General features: G+C 35.8%; 1 protein-coding gene across 2 annotated transcripts; it reads left to right on the top strand.

Annotated features, from left to right (window-relative positions):
• On the top strand, positions 1–25,721 carry LOC121294824 (protein FAM214A-like). Of its 2 annotated transcripts, XM_041218934.1 has the most exons (13): positions 1–347; positions 726–845; positions 16,561–16,745; positions 17,095–17,297; positions 17,912–18,037; positions 18,270–19,863; positions 20,766–20,891; positions 21,711–21,799; positions 22,362–22,461; positions 22,961–23,119; positions 24,088–24,156; positions 24,413–24,612; positions 25,173–25,721. In XM_041218934.1, exons 2-13 carry the CDS (start codon positions 830–832, stop codon positions 25,324–25,326), a joined length of 3,021 nt encoding a protein of 1,006 aa, XP_041074868.1. In that variant the 5' UTR covers positions 1–347; positions 726–829; the 3' UTR covers positions 25,327–25,721. The 2 variants fall into 2 exon arrangements, with proteins under 2 accessions (XP_041074868.1, XP_041074867.1); XM_041218933.1 differs by having other exon boundaries at positions 1–845.
• The last annotated feature ends 74 nt before the right edge of the window (positions 25,722–25,795 follow it).

Here is a 25,795-nt window from a genome sequence, read left to right as displayed (position 1 = left end):
CTGTTTTGACAAGCGATAGAGCAAGTGGAGCCCACAGAGTCAGAGCAGGGTAGGAGAGACTAGAGTTTGTTATTTATATCAGCTGTTTTTGTAGGAGTACAGCTTCAACTAAATGACTTCTTATTTTAAAGGCTTGCCCACGGCTACCGAGCTTAGTTCTAAACACCTGAGGTCGTTTGAGTGTCGGCAGCAAACCGAGACTCGATGATTAGATTGAGACAGCTGCAGGTTAAGATAACTGAATATGAGAACAGAGGAGAGATGATATACCACCAGGGCGACGAAGAGGAAGAAGAAGGAGGCATGTTTTTACCAACCGAACATTGCTTTCTTCTCGATATACAAGGGTTCGTGTTGTGTACCGTTAGTGGTTTGCTCTTTAGTTCGTAAGAGAAGCGCATACCTGTACAGAAATAACTAAGGGTTGGTTGGCAGGGCTGAAGATACACTGCAAAGCAACTGTTTTGTGAGCAAACCTAGAGTGTTTTTTTTTTGTTTGTTTGTTTGTTTGTTTTTTTAATTTTAATTGTTTTATTTTTAATTTTGACGAAAATAATCTCATAATGGTTAGCTAATTACTGAAAGGGATAGTATGTGGTATTGATACCAATAGATATGTTTGGATAGCAACAACAATGCATGCGTGTTTGTTTTGAACTGAAGATAAAGACAGAAGTAGTAGATTATATCGAGTTTGTTTTTTCTGCGGTTCGGTTTGAATGTAGGACAATAAGACCCACCAAAAACAAACAAAAAAAAGAAGCCCACAGTTTAAAGAAGACAGCCGCTTTCGTGAGATTTGGAGGGCAACCCACCGAGAGACACAAACATGAAGCCCGATCGAGGTAAATGTATAAAGACTTTCTTCCTATTTTAAGATTGACCTCGTTTGGTGTCACCGCTGTTTTTCACAGGTTGTAGTTATTGTCGCTGAGACGTGTCTCACCACTGGAATCCAAGCTCCTCCCAGGGCTACTCAAAGGAATTGACGAGTGAAAAAAAATGGTCTGGCAGCTGTTTAACTATGCAGCTGAAAATATGTAAACAACTGTCTTTGTTTCAAGTCATCATCTGTAATAGTGAAGTTACAATCAGAACACAAAACACATGCCAGTGTAATCGATAACTTACAAACATATTTAAAAGGGCTCACAATGAAAAGCACCCATTTGAGATATAACAGTGGCTTTTTTTATTTGATGTACTTTAATTTATTGTATTTGGGGTTTGGTCAATGTTTGATTTGTGCACATTAGAAGACGAGCGGTAGTTGAAAAGCTAAAGTAGATGGGTTGCATTATTAACGTATTCTTTGTCAGGTTTACTAGACCATTTCAACTAATATGGTTGGAATGTTTAGATGCAGGCTATTACAGTACCATACTTTGTAAAATAACCAAGTTTCCAAAAGGGATGGTACTACAGTACATACTATTTCAAGGTGCTTAAATAAATAAATAAGTAAATAATTAAATGCAGTAGTTTAAGCTGTTGCCAACTATTCACAGTTCTTTCTTTTGCCTGTCACAGTCGTCTCAAGTCTATGTGGTTAGTTCCTAAGATCTGTAGCATTATCAGTATGGGTTCCCTTGGGTGCAACAGCATTGTTTGCTCCAAATTTCAGACATGGTTTTTTTTTTTTTTTTTTTTTTTTTTTTATGGAACCAGGCCCGAGATCATCTGATAAATTCTGCTGTGAGCTATAAACATTAGAATGTTGTGCGCAATCGGTGAATTATTTTGTTGTACTGTAGTATTAGATACTAGGTATGCATTATAAAATGGTTTGTTTTAGTAGCATGTGTGCCTAATTTATGTTCATATTTGGTAAACAGCCTTCACTTTTATGTTCCATTGCAGCCATTGTCCAGTACAGAAGAACCTTTTCACTGCCACAGTTTAAAAACCTCTGGCCATATCATTTATACAGACCACACTCTTTTTCACAGATCCATTTTACTTCATGATTACAAACCAACCGTTTAATCAGAGATGTCATTTTCATTACATTATGCCCTTGTAAGCTTTGTGTTCACAAATAAGTTTCCAGTTGAACCTACATTTTCATAAAGCTTTTTAAGCATAATGCCAACTAATTACATTGCATTTTATGATATGTTATCATGTAATGGGTCATATCTGTATCCATGGTTGTCATTTTTTCTCTCTCTTGAAATATAAATTTAAGAATTGACAAGAGCTTGAAATATAAGCTAATACTGTTATCCCTTATTCAGATATGGCTCAAAATAGTCTGGTTAAAACTTTGACCTACACTAGATCAGTGGCAAGCATGCACAAATATCTATGATATCTAACAGTAGTCTACAGTTGGCTATGGTAGTATTTTTGGTAATAATTCTTCAGCTTTTTTATTATTATTTATTTATATACAATGAATAAAGGGCCAGGATAGGGTTTTTGTTTACAGAATGGGATTGGTAGAAATGAATTGCTGATGCAGACAGCAACTGACTTTCTCTGTGTAAGTGTAAACTTCTGGACTGGTTTCACAGACTGTGATTCGCACCAGTCTTGGACTATCTAATATTGTCAAAGAGTATTACTCCAAGATTGGTGGTAATTGGGCTCTTTGAAACCAGCCCCATAATTACCCTTTTGTATATATAAAACCCTCTGGAATAGTTCACAGGTCAAAAAACACTTTGCACTATTTTTGTTTGGGACTCCATGTTCATTAAATATAAACCACAGACCAGAGCTTTTTCAATTTTTGTTTTGTTTATAAGGCAGTTCCATTTACAGTAATACAGCAGCCATACAGCTGTTTTACTGTATTATATGTTATTTTGTCTGCACTTTTTTAGGATGAGACTATATTTTCCATATATTAGGACCCCAAGCTGAAATACGACCCCACGGGATTGGGTCAACCTCATTGGCTTGGGGTTAATTGACATTTTTAGAAACCCGAAATCTTTGAGTTCAGCTTGAGGTTGTCTTGCGAATGACATCATTGTGACGAAGAAAATTCACTTTACCTGAAGCCGATCTGAAGAAGAACCGAACAGTTCCCAAAGCCAATTCAATTATGCAAATTGAGTCACAGTATTTTTTTTTTTTTTTTTTTTTACTACTGCTGCTGACATGTAGAATCAACAGCTTAGTTATAGGGGTACCTATGAATTGTTAATGAAGTCTAAAATATTGAGATGAACTCTGAGCATTATCAGCTGAAAACAAGACATTTTACTTCTCTTGGGATTGATTATGAAATCACTTCCTTTTCAAGGGGAAACTGGATGTTTCATAGGGAAGGGCATGAGTGAGTTTCGAGTACGCGTGGGCGGATCTTGGTTATGATAAAGTAGTTCCAATAGACAAAAAAAAAGTGTTTTTTTTTTTTTTTTTTTTGTAAATTGTGCACACAAAAAAATAAAATAAAACTTTTTTAGATGAAATCAGGGGTACTGATCATTTTTATATCTGGGGTGGATGTGGGTTGTATGGAACCTGACTTGTCCTGTATTGCTGTGCATCACCAGGCAGTGACTAATCTTGGATTCATACCCAGCACATTATTAGTTTGTGGCCATCTTATGTACTGTATATTGCTCTTCATATGTATGTGTTCCCCAAAAATATACATCAGGCCTATTTCATAAAAGCACATGTTTGTTTGTATTTTATACTGATTTTAGTGGAACACACTAATTTAATTCAATATCAGGACTAGTTAAAATGAAATGATAGTTGAATTTCTGTAAAGTATTCATAAGCTGAAGGTATCTGTTAGGGTCAGATAGGTCAGCAGGCTTTAAAAGCTAAATATAACTGTAGCTTTTAAAGCATCACCCCTTTATAGCAGTGTTTGCTTACAGTGATGTCAGTTAAGCTTTATCAACCTTTACGATTAATTGCACCACATTGTACAGGATCTGATCATGACATACCTGTATTGCAGGTAATGTGTAGATACTAGTATGAAGTCTAATGCCGTTGACTCATTTATCACAATGCAGTATTTATAGTACTTATAGTACAAATTCATAAAAATTAAACCAGTCTGTTTCCTGAAGCATGATGCCACGATGTGCTGTGGTCTCTTGGGTTCAGAAACTATTTTTGTTTAGTCTTAGTGGAATGTAACCTAAACTTAGAATATATGACTGCTTTTAGGTTACAGCTTTTTCAAATTAATGTAAAAATAGGACTGTTCCAATGTTCTACATTTTATTCCTCAGTGGCTCTCTATTATCTGAGATACAGCCTAAAGTAATCAAACCTGTTAAAACGTGAGCACTTAACTCAAAATAGATGTTTAGACTTTTACGGCTTTTAAACTGAGTTAAAACACACTTATTTACAGTAGGTTTGTTAGAATTAGTAATAACATATGAAGAGAAACAGCCCCCAAATAAACGGATTGACTAATGAATGAAATGATCCTGCTGAAGCTTTTCACTGCATTTCACTGCCTGGCACTCGGCCGGAGGACTGTTTCTATGGCACTTTTTAGATTAAACAGCAGCTTCACTGTGTTTGCCAGATTTGCACTACAACATCCTTGATCCTCAAATGAAATGGCTGATTAAAGTAAAGTTGTAATCGATTTGTACATAATAGAAGATCTTCATCTCCTGGGCAGTACCATGCATCGCTCTGATAAGGTGTTATGTGAGCGTGTTAAATTATTGTACGTCAAAATCTTTGTTGTATTGCAGATGCATATGACTAGGAGAAATTTGCAAAACATTACCTAAGCACTTCAGATTTGAAGCATATGGGAAAAGCAGGTCTCTTGTTTTCTTTATAGTACAAGCCACGTTTTGTGAAGTTCTTTTTTTCAGTAGTTCAATCATTTTGATTTAACTGACTATTTATAATTAATTCTAGACAGGTTCTGTTATGTTGTAGCTCTGTCTGGAGATCATTTGTGCCTCGCATATTTTAAGCCTCAATGAAAACAAATCTATTGGAACACATTTGAATATGTTACCTGGGAAATAAAGGATACTCTGTGTTCATTTATCTACTGTATGTCATGAATGGTGATGATGACAAAATAAGACCACAACAGTTTTTTGTTTTATTAAAGAGAAGGTAATGGCTTCTTATAAATTAGTACTGTATAGTATTAATGTTATTGATAAACAGTTTTATCTGTACAGTATGATTTGTTTTTAACTTGTTAATATTGTCTGTGGTCCAACAATGCAAAGTCTAATTTCCTGTGTTTAAGGACATTGTGTGTGTACTTGGAGGAATGCAGGAGCTGCTGCAAGTGAGATGAACAGTGTACATGTACATGTATGGCTTAGTTATGACACACACACACACTCCGGTGCTAGCAATCTAACAAGAAAGCACTAAAGTTGCTTCGAGTAGTGATACAATACTGTATCTGAATTAGCTTGAGTCTATTTATAAAATCCTCCTTTTTTTTGTACTGTTGCCTATTTTTTTTTTTAAGGAAATGATAGATTTTAATTCTGTATACATTTACTAATGCTGCAACAGACACAGTTATTTTTCATGTTGAATTTGCCTGGAGCAATAGCAGATACACAAAGAGAACTAGCCAAACCCAAAATTGCTGTTGGAATGAGCCTGGCTTTCAACTGAAGCACTCAACTCAATGTTTTTTAGTAACAAATCAGTGGATGTGTTCCAGGAGAGTGCCAGGACTTACAGCTATGGCCAAACATTTTGCATCACCCTATAGAATTAATTAATTTGGCTTCTAAGTCAAATGAAACCTGCTGAAAAATGTTACATTAACATATTGAATTACATACCACTTTGTAGATTTTCTTGTACTTCGTGGAAAACTGACTATAATTCTAAAATTCTATGGAATTGCGATGCAAAACCTTTGGTCATAGCTGTAGACTTTGTGATTGACCTGCAGTCAAAAATGTCTTTGAGAGAGGTCAAGCCTTTTTAATTGTTGTTGCTTTAGTAGAAGAGACTGTTTGTTTATTGTTGTTCATCTTGGTTTTAAAGAGAGTCACAGATCAATACATGTTTTGAAAGGATGTTTCAACCTTGTGGTTACAGATAAAAAAGGAAGGAAGCAGTTTGTTGCTTTTTCTATTATTTGATTTTGGCAAAAAAAGTGTGCTTGTTCAAAATAGATGTACAGCATGCAGTTACAGTATGACTTAAAGGAATTCCTTTGTCAATTCTTAAAACCAGTGCTAGTGCCTGTGTAAAAGTGTCCTGTTTTAAACTTTATTTAAACATGGGAACACCATCCCAAACAATGTATTTAATATAGGCCTATCTCCTGATACAGATGTACATACAGTAACACATGCCACTATGTTGAAATAGTATGGGATAATGTAAGTTAGCAAAGTGTACATTTCAATTATCTGGTTCAATTTAAAGCAAACTAATTTGAGGTATTTGCTTTTCGCAGTGTTTTTGTTTGTTTTTTTAAACCAAAAGTTTTTAAAATTTAAAATTATTAGACTGAGAAGTTCAGAATCCTAACTTAGCTTTTTTGTCATGAGTTTCTGATGCATAGCCGTTAATGTGGCTCGTTATAAACACACACAGCTCTTGTCCTGTGTTTTGCTCTGCACTTTCATTCTCTATATTCAGCTGAATTCACTCAAGCAGAAGAAAGAACACATTTACAGCTGCCAAACAGACAGGAAACAGTAGTGGTGAAGGAGTGTAAACCCGTCTCCCAGCCAATTGGGATTCAAGAGCTGTTGCTATGTGTGTTCTGAATCTGCCTCCTTTCAGAGCAATAGCAGTAAAGGAGCATGCAGCCAGAACAGACCACTGCAGACATCTGGAGCCCTCAGATCCGTGCAGTGTAGCCTAGTTGTAGCCAGGAGGCAACTTTCTTTACACAAGGGGTCCAGTATGGTCTACAATGAAAACAAAGGGCTGCACAGAGAAGGTGTGTACTGGGTGCCGTGTTTCTAGATGATGGGAATGTATGATTTGCTATCCTTTTTATTGTTTCTGTGATGTGCCTTAAGACATGAACAAAGAAAATAGATTACATTAATAATGCAGCACATTCTCTATCCCTTTTTTCATTTAACCCATTGATGGCTAAAATCAGCATTCTTTTAGAATACATTTTCATTTTCAATTGTAATATGTAACCATCTGTGCAGTCATGTATTCTTGGTGATCTTACTAATCATGATTGGGATGTTCATAGCTGTTTTAGCATTATTTTTTATTTATTTATTTTTTAAACATGAATGTAACAGTGAGATCTTGTTGTTGCATTGTACTTTTTTACATTAGGGGTTACATTTGTGTTTTGTTTCAGATTCACAAAGGAGCCAGACTCTGTCATATATTATTAAAATTGATTTTATGTATCTCAACATGTTAATTGCATACTGTCACACCAGAGTAAATGCAGCTAAATGTGATGCATTCATAATCGCTTAATAAGATCTGACATTTTGAAAATAACCCCCCATTCCCTGAATTGACTGCTACATTTTCCTGTGCCTGTTCAATGATTTACCTTGCCATTCCAATACTCTTTTCTCCCCAGCACTTTTACAAAGTCAGCCAAGCTATTTGTTTTTCAGAAGAAGTGATTATGAATGTGCTGGTCTGTGCCAGTATCATTCATGCACCTCAGGTTGTAAAGTATATTTATATTCTAGTGACTGTGGAATAGTTGAGTGAAGGCCATACATTTAGAAGGACAACTAGGTTTAAAGGAGTACTTGCATGAAGAGAATCATACATAAACACATTGTATATAATTTATTATTATTATTATTATTATTATTATTATTATTATTATTATTATTATTATTATTATTATTATTATTATTATTGCTACTATTGTTAGTTTATAGTTGTAGTAGTACTAAGATAATGTTTCATCTCTCATAACATCCATAACTCTCTTATTGCAGCAGGTGACCCCTGAATGATGACTTATTTAAATTGTACCTGAACATCAAACTAAAGTTTTAAACCGCAACAGCTAAACAAAAACTACCTTGTGCAGTATTTACCCACATTTGATTATACCGGATAAATTATTTATCAAATTCTGTTTTAGTTTTTTCCATTTGTCTGACATCTGATCGTTAATGTGCTGGAATCCAGTAGATTTGGTGCCATTTAATCTTCTCTCTTTCTAATGCATAGGCAGAGACAGGCTTGTGCTATTCCTTTGTGTCTTGTTTCTATTATGTAGGTCACGTTTCCTTTGACATTGAGTTGAGGAGTGCACTTTATCTCGGTAACAAATGTCCTCTGCTTTAATAATACTGTGTCATTATTTGACTGCTGCAGGGCAGAAACAGCTTATTGTCTGCAAATGACACTGAACCAATAGCCCCCTGCTAAAGAGATCTTTCAGGGCAATTTTAGGTTTCTGTGGTTTCTGTTACTTCAGATGTGTTTGTTTACAGCACTTTTTGTAAAACTGTTTTGCCTGCAGGTACAGTACTGGCCTTACAAAAGGGACTTTCATTCTTTATCTGGCAAATTAGTTAATGCAGAGATTAAAGCCAGCAGTATTTATGTCACTGCAGCAGAAATCTGTCTAAGTCCTCATGAAGTACAAGCACATTGTAATACAACTCAAGATGGAAATGTATATTACCCAATGCAATAGCTTACAGTACATAGTCTATGTACTGTAGTCTTTCAGAATCTTGATTGTAAAATGAAAATATTTGTTTGTGTTTTATGCTTATGAATGGGTACTAAACCTTCTAAACACACTACACTCTTAAAAGCATCACTAAGTAAATTTTTCACTAGGTTTACAATTATTTAAAATAAGGCTTAACCAGCAAACTAAGTGTAATAATACTGCTCTGTGTTATTTATTCTTTTTATAATGCAACATATTAGAATTCTGTGATTTAGGGTTGCATCACAAACCCTAGTACACTTTCTTGTTTATCTGTTGTCCACATTACTTTTGGCAATAGCTGTAGTGCGTTGTACTGTTTAAACTCAAAACACCATTGACCTGGGAATGATATCAAATGTCATGTCTTTGTGGCTTTAAGTATTAGAGTGGGGTTATTTTTGGCGTGCAGAGTTTGAGAGCATACATCGGCTTTAGCTAAGCAGTTGGTAACTTGAGATGTTCATGTGAAGTCCTTCACTACTTCACAATATGCTTGGATCCAGGGATTGAGTAATCAGTGTCCTGTGGTCTGCTCTCTGTTCCAGAGGTATTTGTCTCGTGCTTCAACACTGGGACTCAGATGTTTTATAGAAGTTTCTATTCACAAAGCCCAAAGGACCCTGAACTATGACCCTCTTTTCAGCACATGTTTGAACTACGAAGGCCTTGTGTCAGCAGTTTCTATCTGCAAGGTCAGACTCAAACACATTGTTTTTTATTTAGTCCACACCCCCTTGGCCTTATTAGAAGGTTAAAAAGTTGATAGCAACATTACTACACTGAAGGTGTTGTAAATTTTGAGGTGAAGATCGATTCAATCTATTCATAGATTATGTGTACAGTAGAATTAATCCCAAATGCGTGACCTCAATAAGAAAAACAATTTGCCTAATTCAAATTATTCAGCCCATTTATTTGCCTAAATTGGGCTTTTGCCCTTTCTTAATGAAGATACTGCAAGTTGTTCACTAAAGGTCAAGCATCAGTAAATTAAGAATATTGGGAATAATAAATTGGTAGAATACATGTAGCTTAGGGTGGTTACATCAGAGAATTCCATATTTTTACTTGTTGTATAGTGATCGAAACTGCCTTAGAAAGGTTAATAATAAATGGACTTTACATAAACACAATATGTAGAGTAGTCAATACATTTAACTTTGTCTTTCTTTGGTTCTGAAAAGCCAGTTCTAGTTCCAAACTGGTTTGGAAGGGGTCAGTTTTAACTACAGGTCTGAAAAATGGTGCGTTAGACCTTTATTATTATTATTATTATTATTAATATAATTTTCCTGTCTGTGCATTCACAAAGACTCATGTTTATTATATAATGTGTATGCAAGTATAGTGTATTCAATATAAATGTTTTTAGGAACCACCTTCCAGTTGTGAAAAGCAGAGCCACTGAGAAGTGACGTTTGCAAAAACAGGAACAGACCTTTGGATAACTTTCTCCATCCACTAGGCAAGGCGCACAGTCTGGATTGCACCTAATAAGACGGATCTTTGACATCCTGCCAGCATTGCTTTGTGGCCCAGTTTTGAAAGCTATTACTGCACAGCCAATCAGTATGAGCTGTAAAAAAAGAAATTTAGTTCTACTTATGGATCACTAGGACAAGACATATACACAAAGCACTGTTATTGTGTGGGTTTATTTTAATTGGTATTCCAGTCGAGTACTTTTTGTATTTAATTATTTTGTTAATAAAAATAAAATTCTTATACCACTGAAATGCACACATTTTTCATTATTGTATGTTTTAACACTTAAATGTCAAAAGCTTGGTAGTTTTGTGTTTTTAAATTTGCAATCTTAAACAAAAGTGCAATATTTTCACAGTTGGCATATGGAAATCTCAAAAGATTTGCTCATTCATTTAGTAATACATTGCAGATGCCTGCAGCTCACAGTTTTTATAGTGGCAAATCAGTGGACTGAAAATTTAATGCATTATCCATTCATTTTGTAGGTCACACTTTTGGGTTTCTTGGATTATCTTGCAACGTTTATAGCTTGCCATTTCTAAATGGTTTTCCTGTTTGAAAAAGCTAACATAATCATAAAGCTGTATTATAGAACAAACACAATGCATTTATCTTTATCTGGCAAATAAGAAAGCTGTTTAATGTGTTACACCATTTCTGCTTTGAAGCTCTTTTGCTAAGTGTTTTGGCATTCAAAATAGTTTATAAAAATAGGAAGATTTTTGGAGGGCTTTTCACCTCCGAAAATTTTACGAATCTGAAATATAGTATATATATATATATATATATACTATATATATAATCTATATCTATATATATATAGATATATAACTAACATGGCTAGTCAACTATATTACGACAAGATATAATGTGGATTAAGTATTTTCAATGTAAATTGATCCTCGTTCCAGAGTAAATGGCCTTTAAGAACAAAAAAAAAAAGTGTGAAGTTTGCACCAGTTAAGTCATGTAACATTTTACTATATATTGAATTTGGTTCACATAAATAAGGCAGATCTCTCCCTGGAGTAAACAGCTTTGATAAATAGGACTTGCATGTATTCGATGACTGAAAGATTAGACATAATAAATCATAATTTACAAAAACAGAACTCATTTTGCATTGTTAGCATTCAGCTTAAAAACAGAAACACAACTAAACCTTCTTGGAGCCCAATCGGTGAGTCAGCTGCCTGTGCTCTAGAGATAAAAACATGGCAGCCTGGGTTAAGGACAACTGATAAATAAATAGTTAATCTGAGTTACCAGAGGGAAAAACTATAATATATATATATATATAATCGGGGCCACTTACTATTCTATTGCATTTTAATTTAAAAAAAAAAAGAACACATACAGACTCCAGTACAATTTTTAGGTTGATAAACGGTTCAATGAAAAGACATTGATAAAAGACTTGTCATTTAAACATATGCATATTTGATTTAATAGTTTTACCTTAGACTATATAAGCGAGTCATGAATGATACATCTACCATACAGTGTGGCATGCAGTCCTTGAAATAGTCATGATTCTTTGTTCTCTTATCAAGTATACATTTGCCACTCTATACATCAGTCCAGTTTAACAAATACGCAAGGAAAACTGTTTTCAATGTAAGTATTTGTAACCCTGATTTAATATCATGCACCCTTGCATTTCAAAAGCTGAATTGCTGTGCTTGTAACTGTTTTGTCTTCTTGCCATTAAAAACTCTCTAGTAAACGCACACTGAATGTATGAAAAGAAAAATCAGATCAGTATTTTCTAGTTTCTACAGCAAGAACTAATTCTGTAACGATCTTATTTCGACACCATGTGTCTCAAACAGTATTATCTATTAATGAGAGCTGTTCTTCAATGAACACGAGACATCTGTTCCTAAAGCCCTTTTTCAAGCAGCACGAGAGAATTCCTGCTGCACACTCCAAATGTCTTATTGCACCGAGTGGTGCGGCACTTATAATTGCACTAAAACTTTGTAAAAGAAGGGAAGAGCACAGGAACAGAGTCATGTGGACAAAGGAGTGGATCTGAAACTGAGGAGAGAGGAGCATGCCATAATGTTTTAAATGAGCTACGCTTAAGTTATCTTTTGAGGAGCTGCTGAGGCTTGTAGGACCACGAATAACCTGAAATGACACTACAATGCTTCAAGGTACATCTCAATAAAACGATTCATTCTAGCAGGATTCCAAACCATGTAATCTTTTGTAGAGGTCACCATGACCGACGACTCTTGCTCACAGTGTGTCCCTTGATTGTGTCCCTTGAGGCTAAATGTTTTTTGAAAATGTTTCTCAAAGTAGAACTCTGGTCTGCTCCAGGAAACATATTTCTGTGTTTTTGGAAACACAGAAACATCCAGCATACACAAGGAAATATTTTGTCTGCCCTCGTGTATGCCAGGCTTAAGTTTTAGTTCCAAATAGCTATTTTACTCTAACTGTGCCTGTATACTTAAGAAAAGAGTACCAAAGATAATTGTCTGTCTTTTTTGTATAATATACGATTGTCATATATAGAATTTACAATGGGAGATGGAGGAATGTTTGTTATGCATGATTGAGTTTCTCAGAAGTTAATCAACCCAAGTCCTTTCCTTTTTATTTTATTTTTTTTCCCCCTAGTAATAGTACCTGTGGTTGCTTCTAAGGCCTACTACTGTACCAGCAGTTGATTTGTTCTCTAGTTAATGTTGACCATTTTCATTACTACTGAGCAGTCCACTACTGGTCAGACTCCTACTATGTCATTAAATATATTGCTGTACATATGACATTTTTAGCTATTTAGAGTTCAGGGGGCTACAAAGTGGCTAAAGGAGACAGTGGGTGACATATGCCATCAGTACCAATGAAAATACTGTAGGGAATGAACCAGCACAAAAGTGCTATGGTGTAGTCCCCTTTAAGTAAAGCGTTCATGGGAAAGGAGGTGGGACCAAATTGCAGGTTTTATTTTCACAGCCAAACCATTAATCTTTAGCAATTTCTTCAGCATCTCGCATTACTGAGGTCTGTTCTCCCTGGTAGACTGAAGTAAAAAGAGAAAAACTGATGGCTGTTTACATCCCCCCCCCCCTTCCCCAAGGCCCTTAATCTCTTTCCTGTTTAGAAAGCTTTACCTTTAACCCAGTTCACTCGATGCACAAAAATCACAAAGAACACTGATGGGAGTATAATGCCCTGACAGAATCCAGCCAAGGCAATTTGTGATCACCACTGTAGAGCCAGTATCCTCGAGTTCCCCATTGTCCAGTGGAAGACTGAGTGTTCATCACGTGCTAAAGGGAAGAGGGGGAAAACTTCATCTGAAAGCCACAGTGCTGCTCAACTGACAATCGCAGGGTGTGTTATACCTCTCACTAACCGTTCCCAGCTGCCCCAGATCTTGGTGACATCAGCTTGCATCAGCTGGCTGCTTTGTGTACATTCCTTTGGAGGAGACCAGCAGGCAGAAGGGGAAAAAGGTCTTGTTTTTTTGACAGTGGGAGAAAGTTTTCAACTTTTATATTGAAAAGAGGTAATGTTTCAACACTGTTTTTAAAACTTTGCTAAGATTGACACATATATAATGCTGTACAGAAAACATAAATAACAAAATGGTGTTTTCAGATGGCTTGCAATTAGTACAGATGCTGGATAAAGGACGTAACCTTTTATAGATGTGTCGGCATTGAGTTTGTACAGATTCGTGTTTAATTACATTTAATAAGTCAATGTACTTAGGTAAGCCTTAGCTTTTTAGAACTGGAGAGTCTGTCGCCATGGCTGTCTGCATCAGTGGTTTCTCATTCTGGGTGTAATAAAAACAAGTCTAAAATCAATCTCCTTTTGACTGGAGTTGGCTAACTAACATAGTCACGCATACACTGGCCAAGTAAACAGTACATTTAATTGTTTGTTTTTTTTTTTCATTGAGCTTTACTAAGCAGCATGCATTCACATGACAAATACACACATACCTGACTCCATAAAAATGACACCACGTGTTGGTGGTGCTGTGTAAAAATGCATATCTATTTAAACACTTTTCTGTTGCCAAGGAAATCATCTTTGCATTTTAATTCAATTTCCATGTAACACAAAGTATATTTATACACCCACAATTTACTAAACATATCCATATGAATCATACTCAAATGTACCAGTCCATGTTCAAGTCCATTGTTTTTTTTGTAACGCTCACTGGCTAGCCATTAAGTTCGGAGGATTTGCAACAGCGGAACTTGCTTCTGGAAACCTGCATGAACTGAGGAATGGGACTCCTGTTATGTTGATACTGAGACAATTATCACTTCTAAAAAGTAGAACAGGAACTTGTTAAACAGAAGAATTGTGCCACCACTTTTAATCAGGAAAATTCCAACACTGTATTATACTGTATTTTATGTGTATCTTACCAAGAGGTCCAAATGGTGATTTATACATAAAAAAAAGTGTTGAAGTGCCTTTTACTAAGAGTATGTATATTTTTGACTGGAGTCATCTTTCCAACAACTCTATACAGCCAGTTAATCTCATGTCGCTATACATGAAATTAAGTATGTTATATAATTAAGCACTTGCCTAAATCCATCCCTGGATCTGCTTTGTAGTGCCTTGTTCAAGTCCCAACTGCTCAGATGTAGGTTTTTTTTTATTTTATTTTATTATTATAGACAAACATAACACTTTTTGTTGTGCCTGCTGTATTTTGTCAGCCTGTGGTGGTGTAAATAAAAATCCTGGTTTCTGTACTTTATGGGTGGAGCTCCTTGGCCAAGTGCTTAGAATAGACTTCTTCCCATCTTGTGTAAATTTGTTTAAGTCTGTAGTTTATGATTCTAGGTGTTCAATTATTTGCAAACCTTGTTTTGTTATTAAGAGTACAGAAAACACTTTTGGACTTCTGACTTCTCCAAAGCAAGTCCAGTTGACTGGAATTCTTTAAATAACATCAGCTGTGTATGTGCAGTTCCATGGAAGTGTGCCTCAATGAAAAATCTGTGTTATGAATACTGTACACAGTTATACAAGACTGCAGTTTGTACAGACTTTTTTTTTTTTTTTTTTTTTTACTGTTAGGTCATTCAAAGTGATAAGATCTTAACATGCTGGAACTTATATTGAAATAAAGCTCTCAAGTACTGAAGATGTAGACTTGCATTGAATGTGTTTCTTATATAAGTGCAAGAGGTGTATAATTCCAAAATTACATTGTTAGCCTCTTTTTTGATTGTTGTGCAATGAAATGAGTCAAGAATATCTGCCTTCCACAGTGAGTACTTGAGAACTGTTTTTGTCTTTGTAGTGGAAATGTAGCAAAAATATTCCACTGAATACATGTCTAATTCTGCGATAGGCAAATAAGGCCTTCCAATGTAGGTATTAGTGAAACATTTAATGGGCTTCTGACTATCCTAGACCTTTTGTTTAATTTATAAAGAATGCCTGCAGCTGCTGCCTGATTCACAGAGGACTGCTGAATTTCAATTATTTGTGCTAACTTTGCCTGAATCTTGTACAGCAGGACTAACAAAGGATTCACTGTATTTCCGTATGCATTCTCTTCCCATTTTAATGCACAAACTGTAGATCGTGAAGTGTTTACCTTTCATATTGCTGCAAAAAAGAGTATTTTGCTACAATGTACATGGTGATTAGAAAGTAAGTTTACCACAGCAATGCACCATATCCTTGATATGGTAAACGTACTTTATTACCCTTTACATCACAGTACAATAATGTAAATGTGAATAAAATAGCTTATCCAGAGCACACTGCAATTTTTGTAACTTTTTAAAGTTTATTTTCATTAATTGTTTGCACATATACTTATTTGTTTGTCACTTTTTTATATTTCTTAAAACATAAGAATTAACATAGGCCTAAGGCTGTTTGAGCTTTCACTAGAAGCTGGAATGCATGTCAAATCGCCAAGCATTTTATTCTTGCCTGTGTGTTTTATTTTTGTGTAAAGCACTAATCCAGCCATTTTTTTTAAGGTCAAAGCTCAGGTGACCATATTAAAGCTACATTATAGTCAATAGGCATATACAGAGTAGGTCACCTAGATTTTATTCATAACAAATAGCCTGAGCTCTTTTTTAATAGATGGATTCCAGCTAGAAATCTATAGCAATTCTCTTTATGATTGTCTACCAGTTTTGTATCATTAAGTTGGAGCTGGCCTGCCCACTGTGTTTTTTGTTCACTACTGCAACTGACAATAGTACCTCTTGTCTTCTAAAACAAAGTCATCTCTATCTGTAACAACATTTTGTTCTGATAAAGCTTGCAAAGAACATGGATTTTTGTAGTACAGAATCAGTTTAGTTATCTTTGCCATGATTTTCGGATAATAAAATGTGTCTGGCTTGACACCGATGTTAATAAGCCCTACTCCAGAGCAGGCGCCTTTTGGCATTTCCACAGTGGAATCTAATGTTCCACATTAAATCTAATGTTGTTTTTGTTGTTTGCAGATGCTTCTGAGGAGTATTTTGAATATGATGCTGAAGACTTCCTCGTCTTCCTCACCTTGTTGATCACTGAAGGCCGAACGCCAGAATGCTCTGTGAAGGGTAGAACAGAAGGACTCCACTGCCCTCCAGCACAGTCAGGTCAGCCGGTTAACGCCAGGCATGAATGCAGTGATAAATTACCACAGGTACGTTACACAAACAAACCAAACTGCATAAAGCTGGGCAATCAGTTTTAGCAATGAATGGGAATGGTTAGAGTTGTGCATGCAGAATAAATTTTAGTCTCAAAGCTGTTTTTTCATTAACTGTTTGCCACTAAGTATAATATGCATACTTTTTCATGTGCATTGTGATTTTAGAGCCAGTATGTTTTTCTGTGCTATACACTACTCTGTGTCCCTTTTTTGCACGAATTCACAATGGAGTCCTGTAATTTATGAAAAATAAACCACAAAATGGTCCTGCTAGCATGAAAGGACTTCAAGCGAGTTATTAACTTTGTTTAAATGTGTGTGATTTCTATTGCATTGACAGTGCCAACAAGCCAGAAGGACAAGGTCTGAAGTGGTGCTTCTCTGGCGGAATAATATTCCCATTATGGTCGAAGTGATGCTGCTTCCAGACTGTTGCTATAGTGATGAGGGTTCCACTTCTGAAGGGAATGATGTAAATGATCCTGCCATCAAACAGGATGCTTTGTTGCTAGAAAGGTGGACCTTGCAGCCAGTTCCCAGACAGTAAGTCTTGGTTACGCTCTTGGTATTGTGGTTTCTTAGTTTATCTGTCAAATTATACCATCTGGAAAAAGCTCAAGACTGGTATCTTGATGCCAACAATGCACTGAATCCTAAAACACAAAAGCATATGATGCTTTTTCCTCAAGATGTATGTTTTCATATTAATATCTACAAAGCATATACAGCACAAAAAATACGAACTATTATGGCTTTAAATAAAACAAAGCAGTATGAATATCAAGGTCATTCAACATAATCAAGAATAATATGTACCTCCATACTATGTACAAGTTATTCATGCCTGTGTTGAAAAAAACTATTTTTGTATTAAGCCATATTGGTCAAGAAATAAAAAAAAGGACCAACAAGCTTTCAAGAGCGCTTAGATCCTTTCATTTGGTAAATATGGATTATAGTAGAAAGAATTAAATGCTGGATTTTCCATCTTTCTGGTTGAAGGTTTACAGTAAACTAACATGTTGATTTACATATATTGGTTTTCAGTTTCTTCAGATAGTCAATTTAAAGTCCTGAGGAGGAGGATACAGCAAATCATACTGAAAAAAGTGTGCTTCTTGTCATAATGTTTTGTGTCCTTTTTTTTTACCATTTAGAAGTGGAGATCGGTTTATTGAAGAAAAGACCCTTCTGTTGGCAGTCCGCTCATATGTGTTCTTCTCACAGTTGAGTGCGTGGTTAAGTGCATCACATGGAGTTGTCCCACGAAATATTTTGTACAGGTAAGAAAAGGAATCCATACTAGCATGCTGTTTATTCTATACACTTTCTTCTAGATCAAGAAATATGTGTGAAGTGCAAATAATGTATTAACATTTTGTATTTTCTGCTGTGTTTGTTATGGATTCTTGATGTAGACTCCAATTAGTGGATAATAAAAAAAGGGCATTGTACTTGCCATCATTTAAAGACCCCCTTTTAAGCACATTCAGAATCTGTTGTCCTTTCTTTTAGGATAAGTGCTGCTGAAGAAGAATTGATTTGGAATTTCACCCAACCCCCAACTGAACACATCTTTCCAGTTCCCAATGTTTCTCATAGTGTTGCCTTGAAAGTGCGCGTCCAGTCCCTCCCTAGACAGCCTAATTACCCAGTTTTAAAATGTAGCATTCACACCAGCCTAACTGTCTATGGAAAGAAGATCCAGAATCAGGAGGAAAGTTCTAGGCATTGTGACATCATAGAAGTAAACCAACGCAGCCTGCAGTGCTCTCCTCAGCTTTTTAGTAAACAAACCTGGTCACCTTTACCAGACAGTGTTGTAAACCCAAGAAAATGTTCACCACCTGAATCCAGTTCCCCCGGCAAAGCTGTAAGGTGGTATTATTCCAAATTAAACAATGGTTCTGATATAAGATCAGTGCAGCCTAAGAATCAGAACTATAGTTCAACAAGCTATGGAGAAAGTTCCAAGATGCAACCCTCCGAGACGCAAATCCAGTCATTCAAGTCATTGTCGTTGGCGGATTCACATGTACCTGCGAGCCAGTGTACTGGACAATCTGCCAGAGAACCCAACCCCCTTATCGGGTCCCTTCTTCAAGAGAGGCAAGAGGTTATTGCACGCATTGCCCAGCATCTGAATTATTGTGATCCAACTGCACCACATATCCCTGGAAGCCTATTCAGCAACCGTGAGCCAAACTTACTCGGTTCAAATTCCTTCTGGAGTTCACATGAGGAAGACAGCCTATTTAAAAACAGTAAAGATCCCGCCTCAACCAACTGTACCCCCCAAGTTGGTGCTTTCCCAGAAAACAGTTGTGAAAGAAAGAGCAGGTCCTCTTCCTCCGACACACCTGTGAGTTTATGTAGCAAAGCCAAAATTGACAGTGAGCTCAGGTCTTCCCATATGCCAGGGGCACGGAGAAGGCTTCTTTTACCAGACTCAACTGAGGGTTCTAGAATATCCAAAACTGTTCAGGATATTTCAAGACTAGTACAAGACACAATTCAGCAATCCCAAAACAAATGCAATGGTCTGCTAAATAGCACATATAATGTTTGCAAAGAAGGCATGTTAAAAGAACCAAATAAAACAGATAGACTGTGTTCTATTTCTAATGGTCAGAATGAAGACCAGGTACCATGCCAAGATACCTCTCGACTTTTAGTTAACAAAAACAGCACTGATGTGCATATTTGCACAAACATTAAAAGTAGCAGAACAAATGTTCCTGACAACAATAAACCTGACTGTTCCTTAAACCTGCAGTATGAGGCCTGCACAAAACTTGAAAACACAAGACCCCAATCTGAATTACAGATGTCAGATAGTTTACACAATGCCAAAAAGGGCCCAGATAACGTTCTATATAAAGATTGTTTTGAAAGAACTAAAGAAGTGTATGAACAAAACAAGTTTCAGCTTTCAGAAACTCATTCGCATAAAGAGATCAACAATTTGAAAGGTCGGGATCAAGCAGAAAAATGCAAATCTTTGCAGGATGAAAACAAAGACCCCAGCACCTTTACCATCTCTATACTGAGAGGTTCCCACGAAGACTTGAAAGGAAAGGCTGGACAAGCACAGAACTTGGATGTGTTGGTAAGTCATTTAAATCACCAATGGGACATTATGTTACACATTGAATGAACAGTTTTTGTATAACAGCTGGTTTCACAGACCCCGATTTTATCAAAATAGAAATAGGTAGTCCAAGACGAGTTCTAAATGAGGACTATGAAACCAACCGTTAAAATAGCATTAAGAAGACCAAGACTAGTGCTAATTGCAGCCTTTGAAACAAGCAATTAGTTGTGAAATAACTAGATGTGGGCGAAGGGTTTACATGTAGGGTGAAGCTTCTAGTACTACTCTTCTAATTACATCAACCCTTAAGGATATTGTGATGTAGTGTTTGCTGCACAAGTGTGGAACAGTGTAGTTCATATTGAGGTGCAGGGGACTGAACTGGGGAGGATTTTCTTTCACAGCCCATGGGGATCCACTTGGCCTATTTACAGGCCTTGTTAATCAGTCCCAGCCAATAGCTTACAACTGCTGTTGGACACAATTCAATCCATAGTTCAGATGTCTAATGCCTCAGATTTGCATATGGACTAAGAATGTTTCATATAAGAGATTCAGCTCAGAAACTCTGCATGTCAAAATAAATGCCAAGAAACATGAACCTTTCAAACTTAAGTGTTTGCTTGGTTAACTATTGCAAACAAAGAGGCTGGGGGGGTGGGGGGGGGGATGCAAACTATATAGCAAAGGGAGCAGAAATCAATAAAAAAAAGATTACAGGTGAGCCTGTGATCACTGAATGCTCAGCCTATTATAGATGGTATTTTGACTGAAAATAACAATTTAAAAATAATTCATAATAATTTATCTTGTTAAGTTAATTTACTTGTATATTTAGAAAAAATAAGCCTGTTATGTACCTTGAAATGCCTCATTTGAATGTGCTTTAATGAACATTTATATTCTGTTTTACACAGAACATTAATGCGCCATCTCCCCTGAAGCCTTGCAATGTCTGGAAGAAGCAGAACCATCGCTCTTTAGATGGGATTGTAGAAAAAGCCTTCCATCCGTGCACCGGGCTGCCTCTGCTTTCAAGCCCAGTGAGTTATAATCTTTTTAAATTTTAAATCTTTAAATCATTTCTGTAAACCACATGTGAAATGTTATTGCATTAAAAACTCTCAAATAAATTAAATACTTGAACATCAAAGCTGGGCCTTCCTGAAAGCCAATATAGTTTATTGTAGTTCAAAAATACTTGAACTTAAGAGTCTTTATCTTTTAATGTCCTGCAGCCCTTTAGTGGTCTGCTTGCCACCAGTTTCATTATTTAAATAACATGCTGCTGACATGCAGTGTGCTTCGGCAGTAAAGAAAAGCGTTTGTTCTTTGTCCGTCAAGTCAGGTGATGAAAGTCTGAGTCTGTGGCATTAGAACTTGTTTAATGAAAAGTTCTGACTAACGTTTTAACTGCTTTTGCACACAGAAGGACATTTCCTGCCTTTTGTGAGTTAATAAACATCTCTTTTTCCATCATGCTTTTACGTGCTGGACTGGTTTAGCCAGCATGATGATTTTAAAATTGTACATTTTAATTGTGTTAAATGTTAGTCAATACTTTTTTTTTTTTTTTTGACTGGTGCATTTTGTCTATGGAATTTTAGAAGCACTGGAACTGGGTGGGTTACTATTTTAGTTGATATGTATTTTCTGAAGGTACATTGTACCATCTAGTTCACCATCTTGTATATACTGTTAAATATATTTGTTTTTAAATGCATATGATCCTTTTAATTTATTGTACTTAGTCATATGTCCGTAATAAGTGTCTCTTGTATGGATTTTTGTGAACCAAGAATTTTCCAAAAGCATACTTTCATTTCACAGATATATGCTTTAAAGTCTCATTGTTTTTGTAGGTTCCTCAAAGAAGAACACAAACTGGATATTTTGATTTGGCTACGTCATTATCACACTGTAAAGGTCTGCCATGGTCTAGCACAAAAAGGTATTTGTCATTTTTCTTCTTTTAACTGATATTTCAGTTTTGGTATGCATGGACAGAAGGTTGATATTAGAATATTTAATTTAGTTAATTGAACTGTTTAGCTTAAAGTGCAAGTACAGCTCTGACTGGATTTGAACAGTAACTGCAAGCTTGCTCTTATTTCAGGTTGGGTTAAGCCATTAATTTCTAAAGGTGTGTTAATCTGCTTTGAGATTTTACCAGTACTTGGCTCTTCTGAAAACTTATTACAAACTAATCACATCCTGTTTCTTTTAGGAACTTGCTGCACTAAGAAGTATCATGTTTAGTTACCATAAGCATTTTCTGATCTATGATGGCAGTGTTTACATTGTACAGGTTTTGGTACAAAAGCAAGCTACGTAAAACGGTGCCACCTGCTGTCAGCTCTTATGTTTACATCCAATGCCAGAGTAGCTCTATAAACAGTTCAGTATGAAATCAACATACAGTTAACAGCATTATTACGTTTTAATAAACTGTACATCCTGTATGGGTAACCAGAGAGAATTCAGTGCTAAAGATATTATTCTGTATTTAACAGAGTGTCTTTGAAAACAGAAGATGATGAAGAAGAACAAGGCCAACAACGCTTAAGTACAAGTGCTCCACCAGCAAGTCTCAGCCTATTGGGAAATTTTGAGGTATATACTTATACATGTTGTTTTATAAACTCAAATAAAAAATAAATGTCTGTCGTTGCTATTTTGGTATGATTCACTGTGGTTAATTACACTAGGTTACTTAAGGTTAACAGCACTTCATAGTGGGCTGGGCTCATCAGTTTGCATGTAGAACTGAATGTCCTTTGGCACAATGACATGGATGGACAAGTTCCCTTAGCATTGCTATACCATAATATTTCATTAGTGCTGTAAGTATGTGAACTATATAATAATAATAATAATAATAATAATATTTTTTTAAATGGTCTGTAAACCAATAAACCTTATGTACTCATTAATTGTGTCCAAGACCTGATAATCCATACAGATATCATGTTGCTTTATACAGTATATAGATCTTCAGAATTGTCATCTTGGTTATTCAAAACACACAAGTGTAGCCAGAAGAGAGGAGAATTGAATGCAATCTATGAATGGAATGGCCAAGTTGAACAGAATCCATATTTCATGTCTACAGGAATCTGTCTTGAACCACCGATTGGAGCCACTAGGCACCATTGAAGGTTTCACCACAGAGGTTGGAGCGAGTGGAATATTTTGTCCCAGTCATATGACCCTCCCAGTGGAAGTGTCGTTCTACAGTGTTTCAGATGACAATGCACCTTCTCCATACAAGGTAAGATCCACTACAGTGTCAAAAAAAAAATTATTATTACAAGTTGCTGGAATTTCAGTAATTGGTCATCATATCTTAATTATCTGTCCACGTATAGTGTAAAATTGCTTGAAGAAACACTGTTAGCAACTGACACCACAAAGCACAAGCATAGGGGTGCTGTAAACCTCTATTTTCACAGCCAGTAAATGTAGTGGTACCAGAAATGTGGTTGATATTAGCACCTTTAATATTCACGGAGTGCACGGGCATAGCTCAGTTGATTGACTTCAGTTAGTTCAGCAACATTGTGATAAGCATCCCAAAGTGTTATACAGAAATTAAAATAAATAAAAGCCAGTTAGTACTTAGTACAACTTCAATAACAATGTAATGTTTTTAATATCTAGAACAAATACAATAACTAACACAACTGCAACTTCTGATTCTGGCATCTCCTGAAGCCACGCACCATTCGATTCCACAGAGCAACAACCTTCATCAGCCACTTGGCATGAATTGCTTTCACATCTGATGTTCTCAAGTCCGTGTAAATATCATTAATATCCTTACCTTCGTCTATTTCAGATTTGACAATAGTAGAATACCATTCACTAAACTGTAAACTTTAATTTGTTTTTTGAAATTTTTGTTTACACTGACATCAAGGGGCCGCAGTTCTCCATTGCTGGAACAAGAACTGGTAGAATGGCAGATTCGGTCAGTCTTTTCAGAAAGGATTTGTGTCTATGTGCGGCAAAAACTTTAAACATTGCCAGGGCAGTGTCTCACTCCAAGTTTTATAATACAGTACAGTAATTCCATATTGGCTTGCAGTACAGTATTAGTAGTACAATACTGTTTTGGCAGGCAATCATTTCACAAATTCTTGTGGCTTGTGAAATTCGCGAGAATAAAAGGCATGCTCACAAAGTAGGTTTCACAGTATACCAAATATTTAATAAATATATTAAACTTTTTGTTTTTAGGGCGTAATTAACTTGGAGTCCCTAGGGAAAAGGGGTTATCGAGTACCTCCTTCAGGAACAATTCAAGTGGTAAGTGCAGATTTTGAAAACTTGCAGTTCCAGAGTGGGAGTGGGGCAGTGTAGTTAGGGAAATTAAGAAAAATCAAGAAATAGTCTAAAAATCCAACTTCAGTCTGTAGAAATGCTATTGTTATATTGATACAGGCAAAATCATAAAATGAACCTATTCATAAATAGTGCATTAATCATTGCAAAACAACTAGCCTAAATTTGAATGACTTTTTATGCTCTGAAATTAACACACTGTTTCATTTATGCTTTTTAGACCTTATTCAACCCCAGCAAGACTGTGGTGAAGATGTTTGTTGTGATTTATGACTTGAGAGAGATGCCAGCCAATCACCAGACATTTCTTCGACAAAGGACATATTCTATTCCCATGAAACGTGACATGAATGGAAATGTCAATAAAAAAAACCTCCTGCAGACCGAGGAAAGAATATTGCGCTACCTCATCCATCTGAGGTGAGGGATATAAAGCAGAACCCCTGTCTACCAAGTATAGAAATTTGAGTGTCTTTTGATTAACATACTGTACTGTACTGTATGTGTCTTTCCATGTTCCTTCACAAGTGCCTGAGGATGACCTGAAGTAATTATAGTTAAAGGAGGAAATTGAGTCATAATTACAGAATAACTTGACGTACATGGGGAAATGAAAACATTCCTTTATTTGTATTTTGCATGCAGCGTATTTCCTTGTGTACATTCAAAATAGAGTGGAGCTGCTGTTACTTTACAGGTTTGTTGAGGTGTGTACAAGAAAAACAACACTTGAAAACATCTGCTACAGGAATTAATTAAAATAACAAACATAAAACAATGATGACTGCATTGACACATTTCAGTGCCTTATATGCCAACATTTTCCTTGCCCAAAATTCCTGGTAATCACACCCTCATACATAAAGAAAACAGACAAGACCTTTGATAAAAGATTCGTTCCAGATAAAACATACAAGTGTAAGGCATTTCTATCCAACATGATCAAATCTGCTAACAAGTTTTTGTCTGATCTGTTTTAGGTTCCAGAGCTCCAAATCTGGAAAGATCTACCTCCATAGAGACATAAGGCTCCTGTTTTCTCGTAAATCCATGGAAGTTGATAGTGGTGCAGCATACGAGCTCAAATCGTATACAGAAGCTCCAGCAAACCCTCCTTTTTCACAGAGATGCTGATCTTTGTAAAAGAGACCTTTTTTGTATAAAGGCATATGTTTAGTTAATCTAATTCATGACACTTTTTAAATACGTTGGTGATGTTCTGTAAGAGCTGCAGTGTTCTCATCAGACCATGGACCAGTTTAGAAAAAAAAGTGACATCAAAAGAGCACTGTGTATTTCCAAGATGACAGGAAATTAAAATCATAATATCCTAATAACTTTTGTTTTGTTCTATTACAGAACCACTTTATCAGAAGTGTTGCAATAGAAAAATACCTTAACTAGTTTGTGTTTACATGTTCTATTTTATTTGTCAGTTATTTAATATTTAAATTAATATTTCGTTTACTGCACATGTGATGTTTGTCATGTTAGGCAAAATAATGTAGTGTAAAAGCTATATGTAAAACCATAGTATGTATTTTTGACATTAATATTCAGATATATTTTTGTAATTAATATATATATATATATTATATATTTA

Source organism: Polyodon spathula, chromosome 19 (assembly GCF_017654505.1).
Source record: "Polyodon spathula isolate WHYD16114869_AA chromosome 19, ASM1765450v1, whole genome shotgun sequence".
In the NCBI taxonomy this organism is placed as follows: Eukaryota; Metazoa; Chordata; class Actinopteri; order Acipenseriformes; family Polyodontidae; genus Polyodon; species Polyodon spathula.
Note: the sequence above shows the minus strand (reverse complement) of the source record. Positions and strands in the feature narration are given on the sequence as shown.

Bases quoted from the DNA above. Each gene is read 5' to 3' on its own strand.
- LOC121294824 (XM_041218934.1), top strand. The intron at 18,038-18,269 runs GTAAGAAAAGGA...CCTTTCTTTTAG, and splicing joins CCACGAAATATTTTGTACAG to GATAAGTGCTGCTGAAGAAG. The intron at 23,120-24,087 runs GTAAGATCCACT...TTTTGTTTTTAG, and splicing joins ATGCACCTTCTCCATACAAG to GGCGTAATTAACTTGGAGTC.